This window comes from Branchiostoma belcheri, unplaced genomic scaffold, assembly GCF_001625305.1.
Source record: "Branchiostoma belcheri isolate BF01 breed outbred unplaced genomic scaffold, Haploidv18h27 scaffold113, whole genome shotgun sequence".
NCBI classification, from domain to species: domain Eukaryota; kingdom Metazoa; phylum Chordata; class Leptocardii; order Amphioxiformes; family Branchiostomatidae; genus Branchiostoma; species Branchiostoma belcheri.
Genome location: NW_017802525.1, coordinates 691,044 through 698,053, shown reverse-complemented (window position 1 = coordinate 698,053; position 7,010 = coordinate 691,044). Strand labels below are relative to the sequence as shown.

The following is a 7,010-nucleotide window of genomic DNA, read 5'->3' as shown; positions in this document are numbered from 1 at the left end:
AAGCAAACTCAGCTGCAGAAAGTCATCAAGAAAACACAGAACCTAAGAGAAGGAGGGCCAGCAAGGCCAAAGAAAGTTGCTCAGCTCCCAAGAGGCCAGGGAAGCAAAGACAGGAAGCCAGTAGTCCTGTGGAGAAGGGCCCTGACAACAGTCTAACTGCTGTGGAGGAGGATGTACCAGTGTTTGATCTGAGTTCTCAAACAGCACAAGAGAGCGCGACAAGTGATGGTGAAGTGCGTAGGAGGAAGCAAGAGGAAGAAGAATCCTCAAGAGCCAGCAAGAAGCAGAAAGATCAGGACAAAACAGTCCCAAAGAAGGTGCCTGGAGTTAAGAAGCAGCCATTGGTGGTCGAGATGGTTGACTCAGATGATGAAGATGATGATCTTTTCTGTATGAAGAGATTTAGAGTAAATCTGACCAACAGGCAGAACACCAGTACTGAGAGCCAGGCCACTAAAGAGCCTAATGCAGGCCAGATAAGAACCAAGAACACAACTCAGCAGCCTGCAAAGAAGGCGAAAGGAGATGGCCAAAATGATGAGACGGCCAAGAACAAGAAAAAAGGGCGACCAAGAAAGAGCGCTGGAAAGAAGAACAAGGACGTGGACTCTGAAATTCAGCCAGAAAGTATGAGCGGCTCAAAGCAGAGTGCGAAGGACTTGGAGATGAGACAAGAACAACCAGAAACTCAGGAGTGTAGGCTGGACACAGTGGTGGATGATGTACAGAGGGAGGGACCAAGTGTGGAAGTTGAAGTTACATCACGAGGCTGATGGTGACAGTTTTAACCACAGTGGTCTTCAAGATTTGGTTCTGCCCTCAGATAGAAAAGAGGCAGAAGATGAAGAAATTCCTGTCCAGCCTTCGCCGAAGCTGCTAACCAAGACCAGGTCTCAAAAGCCAGGGACGTCGTCAGAAACAGCACAGGTTCAGAAAAAGTTCAAGCCTCAACCCAAGGAGAGGTCAAATGCCAGAGGGTGAAGGTCAGGGGGTCAGAGGTCACAGTCTGGTCAAGACAGCTCAGCAAGTGATGGCAAGGTTCAGAAGAAGAAGAGAGGGCAAGCAAGGAAAGATCTGTCCTCACAGTTCTTGGATGAAAGCAGTGAGGTCAGTATTTCTGCCATTTGATACATTTCTGTATCTTTCTCTTATCTAGTTATGAGGCCACACTGACTTTAATTGTAGGAATGACATCCTCTGAAGACCCCCAAACTACTGTGCGCAGAGGAATAAAAAAAATTGCAGCCAAAAAAATACTGCTAAACCACAGGAATGCAAAGCTGGTATTGTGAATTTGCGGTAGTACATAGCGACTTTTACGACAAGCCCGGCACATGCTGACCTTTTGCGGAATGCATGAATTGGCACTGTACGTAATTGTACTGAGTTCTTGAGTCATGGAGCTTCAGCAGCCTGGGTGCCATCCTGAGATTCCTCCATAGTTACCAACAGCTCCCTACTGTTACTAGCTACCATGGACTACGTTAGGATGGCACCTAGGCAAGAGCCTCTTGAGGACGTGATCTTTTTTTGAGAGCAGGCGAAACGGATGTCATCCATAAAATAAGTGTGGCCTAATGTAAAATTCAAGGGTACATGTATGTGGTGGCAATTTTTTCCTAGAAGTTACAAGTGTGAAATACTGATCCTGCTGCATCGTAACTCACTTCTTCCCAATCTCATCTTCTGTTCACACAGGTCCAGTTGGAAGCAAACTCAGCTGCAGAAAGTCATCAAGAAAACACAGAACCTAAGAGAAAGGAGGGCCAGCAAGGCCAAAGAAAGTCGCTCAGCTCCCAAGAGGCCAGGGAAGCAAAGACAGGAAGCCAGTAGTCCTGTGGAGAAGGGCCCTGACAACAGTCTAACTGCTGTGGAGGAGGATGTACCAGTGTTTGATCTGAGTTCTCAAACAGCACAAGAGAGCGCGACAAGTGATGGTAAAGTGCGTAGGAGGAAGAGAGGGCGTCCCAGGAAGGCACCCCAAACTGCCCAGTCTTCTAATGAAAGTAGAGAGGTCAGTTTTTACCACTGTCTGTTTATTTTAAAGAACTGCTGAGTTACCTCAAAGTTATTTGGTATGGTGGCTGTGAAAATGTGTTCCATACCATCCACCGTGTGGTAAATTGTAGTTGAATAGATAAATAAAAAGTCAGCAAATAAGGGTTAGAAATACCTTTTTTAATGTTTCCTTTTCTACCTCTTGAGTATTTTTGTTGTTGTTGTCATGACCACCTGTAGTCTGATGCATCACTTGTCTTCTTTTATTTCCTGACTCTGTTTACTAACTTTGTGTACATTTTCATATATTTAGATTCAGTCAGAGGCCAACGTGTCAGCAGGCCCTGAAGAAAACACAGAACCGAAGAAGAAAAGAGCCAAGAAAGCTGGCAAGAGGATGGGAAAACAAAGACAGGCAGCTAGTTCTACAGAGGACAACTCTGACAAAACACTGTCAAGTGGTGATGATCTCCCTGTATCAGGTATGCTAACTGTAGCAGTGGTCGAAATACTTTTTTTCAGTACTCTGCAATATTGCAGAAGAGTCAAAAATTTGTTCTGCAAATTGGAAATACTTTCTGCAAATACACAAGCCTCCATATTACAACCTTCTCAAACCAATAATTCCTTTTATGCATCATATATAGCTTTGTAAATCTGTACAGTAGCATTACTGGACTGCAGGAGAATTTCAGGTTTATAAGCATAAACTATGGATTGATATGCAAATTAGTGAAGACAATTTTTTGGAAGTCCAAAAGGAACCAAAGTTAGACAAGTCAAGACAAGGAAGATGCAAATTAGTGAAGAAGTTCCTGTTGTTTCAGAACAGTCTGTCCCTGGGGCCTGGGAGTTTTAGTTTGCTAAATTGAAAACTAATGAATCTGGAGCCTATTTTTCCTTCTGCAAAATTGCAGATTGTATAATTTTTTCTTCTGCAATCTTGAAAATCTATCTGCAGATTGCAGACTGCAGGCAGGTATTTCGAACACTGTGTAGCCATCTTACTCTGCTTCACAAGAAGCATATGTGTGGGGTTGTGTGGTGTAGCGGTAGCATCTTCAGCTTGGAACCAAGAGGTCCCGGGTTCGAACCCCACCTTGTCACCAATCTTGTGCCCTTGGGAAAGGCACTTTACACGACTTTGCTCACTTCACTCAGGTGAATTAATGGGTACCTAGCTTCAGTTAGGGACGTCCCTCGGATAGGACGTTAAATGGAGGTCCCGTGTTTGGGGAGAGCCACACCCCACACACGTTAAAGAACCCACCGAAAGAGTAAGAGACCTTCCCGGTGTGAGTGGTTCAAACCTTACAGTCCGGTCTTACGCAAGTTGTACCTACATGTACAAAACTGGTGTGTTATGCCTAAGGGCGGTTTACTGGTTATGCGAAACAAACAAAAGCAATTTATTAAACAGTTAAAATTTTGCAAATTAAGACAAATTAAGCAACCTGCAACTTTGCAGACTGAAATAAGATAGGGGTTCAATTGTGTCTGTATGATATATTGCTTTGGAGCTTTTGCGCTTACTACTGACTTTATGAAATACTAAGTTATGCTTGTGTTTTTCAAATTGTGTATAAAATGTTTGCCAACATGCAGTTTTGTATGGGTTTCAGTCAGGGCTTAAAAGTGTATATTTGCAGAAATTATTTCCAAATTGCAGAACAATATTGTGACATTCTGCAATATTGCAGAACACTAAAAAAAGCATTTCTACCACTGTTTAAAAATGTTCATGGTACTTTCGGTGTCCTTGTGATTGTAAAACTTTACCAAAAGCAACTGAAAAGAAGACTACTGGTTGTTGCATTCAAATGAATGTCTTTTATTGACACTAAAAGAACTTTTTTCTTAATCTGTTACAGCGACACCGTTGCGTTCGATCTTGAAGGGAGGTAAGAACCACACACCACGGTCCTCGACTTCCACGCTGCCGCGGGCCTCCGTCACGTCTCCTAAACACTACGCCAACGTCACGCAGTCAAAGTCGGCTTCAAAGAAGGGCCCAGCAGATAGTGCCAGACAGGCCCACATCAGTAAGTAACTTGGATGCTAACGCCTAGGAAGAAATGTCATGTTTCCTGTTTCCGTCCTGAAAAAAATTAGGGTCAGTAGGTAGAGATCTTTTTTTTCTTCTTTTCTTTTAGGCTGTGGCGATCTCTAGTGATCCAACTTATACAATAAACTTGCATGAGGACACTTTTATTTTCGATATCAATGTTGGAAAACTGATTGTATGTAACGTTTCATCACTCAGGTGTCAGATCATGGAGCTGCAAAAGGTTGATCAGCTCAAAAAATTCACTTGGGTGAATTAATGAGTACCTAGCTTCGGTTAGGGACGTCCCTTGGATAGGACGTTAAAAGGAGTTCCTGTATTTGGGGAGAGGGAAATATTATGCAGTTTGTTCTTGGAAAACCATGATGAAGGTAAAAAAATGAAATGAACTTTTTGCCTGTTTTGCAGTTGCACCGCGTAAGGACAAGACCCCAGGAGTGCGTAGATCGTGCAGGAACCGAGCGCGTCCCGTGGCTTGGTGGGCGCATGAGCGCGTGGTGTACGAGAGGAGAGACTCCGGTAGAGTCATGGTGGACATCAAGAGGCCAGATGCCAAGGACTACGGAGCCAGGCCCAGGAAGACGCAAATAACTAAAGGGAAGAGTAGACCCAGAAAAGGTACTCACCTCTGAAATGCACTTAAGTATGCACCTCTGAAATTGTTTTAGTAAAAAATCTTGTATATGACTGTCTCTTTGTTTGTTTGTTTGTTTGTTTGTTTATTTAGATCTCCATTAGTATGGAAGTCAACTCCATACTACTCTTCCAGGAGTCCGCAGCATACAATGAAATAACAATAATAATAATAATAATTGCTTTTAGCAATAATAATAAATAAAACATACAAATCATACTGAAATTATAACAAACTTGAAACAGAATCAATCATAGAGAAAAAAGTGAATTGGAGATCAGAGGTCAAATAATAGAAATAATATGTTTGAAATGAAAGTAAATGAAAGTAATAATTGATGTACTTTCCAATAAATACAAAATTGAAGTACCAGAACAGTAAACAAATATTTGAACTGACAATAAGAACAAAAAATATGAATAACAAATGAATCAATATTCACTCAACAAAATATGATTCCTTTCAATTAAATGATTAAATAATGACTACAAAGAAAAGATCTCACTCAATACTTAGTGGAACAAAGGAATGAGAACATAATTTGAATCAATGCATACTCGCCCACAACTAGTGCTGCATACCGGTTCACTGGACTTGGATCCAGACTTGTAAGAATGTTTAGGTTCAAGTCCAAAAAAACCTAAAAGTCAAGAACCGAGTCCGGACTTATTACCATAAAAGACCATTTCACATACTAGTACCCCTTTTCTTTCCAAACCAGCTAAAACCTTCCGTACATTTGCAAAATCTTTGCTGCAAAATGAAGAATACATTGCCATCAGGCATCATCAAGTACCGGCCTCCATGTTATGTAGCCAAAGTTTCACCCAGACAACATTGCAAGGTTGCCAACATGCTATTTTGTATATGCCATGGGTTTAGGTCCAGACTTACAAGTCCGGAACTGAACCTAAACCTCTGGACTTGAATCCGGACCTGATTCTAAAATTGGGTTTAGGTATGCAGCACTACCCACAACAAAATCTTGTTACCACCACAGAGCAAGGGGTGAGCCCTTGTCACGTGATTATCACATCAAGTCACGTGACAAGAGAACTTGAACTTTTAAGTTAAGACGAGATCTTAACCGGGTTGAAGAGGAGACAGAGTGTGTCTCGAAAGCTCCCCAGTGTAGCTGAACTTAAGTTGTGTGTTTTGGTATAAGTATTTGTCAAAAGTAAAAAAAATAGGTCTTCAATGAGCTAAAACTGGATGGAGATCACATTCTTTCATTGTGTACATAGCCTTTAGGATACATACAGTGGATAGATATATTTTGTTTCCTTTGTTCCCTACTAGTAGGAGCTACGAAGACACAGCAGCCCCTCCAACAGGAGTCTGTACCTGACATCTCTACCCACACAGACGTACCCAGGGACTGGGAGGATGTGGAAAACCCTGTCATTCCTGTAGTCAACCCTGCTACCAAGGAGGAGGTACTCATCGGTAAGTAGTAATACTTTCATACTTTGTCTATCTAGTTATTGAGATCTAGGCTTAGGAAAAAATGTTGTTTCTTGTTTAGTTTCAGTCCAGCTACTGAAAAAATGAGGGCCGGTAGGTAGGGATTATCTTACAATTTTTTTCTTTCTTTTTTATATCGACTTTGGGTAATCTCTAGTAATCTAACTTATACAATACAGTTCAACAAAGTAAAACTTTCGTTAGGACATTTGCATTTTTAATATCAATGTTGGAAAACCAATTATTATACAATGTTATATCACTCAGGTGTCAGATCATGGAGCTACAAAAGGTTGATCAGCTCGAAAAAATTAATGACAAGGCACTGCCTTGAACTTAGTTGGAGGGGTCCACACAAAAAAGGCTAGGGTCAGCAGATTTTTCTATGGTCAGTCAGGAAGCAGGAAACACAAACCTTTTTTTCCCTAGGCCTAATGCTGCTTCTTGTTGTTACAACTGCTGTGCTAGTCCTGAAAAAATAAAATCATTGTTAGGCCACACCAATTTAATTTCTTGGTTAATGGATTTTTCTAGAAAAATAATGGAGCGGGCGGGCAAAAAAATAAAAATAAAAACAGGCCTAGGCATCCTATTATGGCCCAAAATGGTATAGGAGCCATGAAGTCAACACACCAGCCTGGTTTAAAATTTAAACAATGAATTTTGAACTTTTAATGATACCACTGCATTGAAAGATGGAATAACTGTAACAACTAGGATGAAAAGCATTTTGCAGTTGATTCTGATTTTTTTATTTTTAGGCCACACCAATTTAATTTCTTGGTTAACGGATTCGCCGCTTCATTTTTTTCTGATTAGCAAATAAAAATAAAAATTCAGAATCAACTG

General features: G+C 41.2%; 2 protein-coding genes across 3 annotated transcripts in view; both read left to right on the top strand.

The window, feature by feature from the left end:
• The window catches only part of LOC109462150, a 1,963-nt gene extending 1,097 nt beyond the window's left edge, over nucleotides 1-866 (top strand). The window contains exon 2 of the mRNA XM_019758643.1: nucleotides 4-866. Within this exon, the coding sequence (XP_019614202.1) occupies nucleotides 4-773 (770 nt within the window). The 3' untranslated portion in view covers nucleotides 774-866. The remainder of the gene's footprint in view (nucleotides 1-3) is intronic.
• A 111-nt stretch (nucleotides 867-977) lies between these two features.
• Nucleotides 978-7,010, top strand: part of LOC109462216 (centromere protein C-like) — a 6,647-nt gene continuing 614 nt past the window's right edge. The window contains exons 1-6 of one of the 2 annotated variants that reach the window (XM_019758744.1): nucleotides 978-1,107; nucleotides 1,699-2,014; nucleotides 2,312-2,480; nucleotides 3,870-4,040; nucleotides 4,472-4,681; nucleotides 6,000-6,143. In XM_019758744.1, the coding sequence (XP_019614303.1) occupies nucleotides 1,031-1,107; nucleotides 1,699-2,014; nucleotides 2,312-2,480; nucleotides 3,870-4,040; nucleotides 4,472-4,681; nucleotides 6,000-6,143 (1,087 nt within the window). In that variant the 5' untranslated portion in view covers nucleotides 978-1,030. Of the gene's footprint in view, nucleotides 1,108-1,698; nucleotides 2,015-2,311; nucleotides 2,481-3,869; nucleotides 4,041-4,471; nucleotides 4,682-5,996; nucleotides 6,144-7,010 lie in introns of both variants that reach the window. The other variant, XM_019758743.1, reaches the window with a different exon arrangement.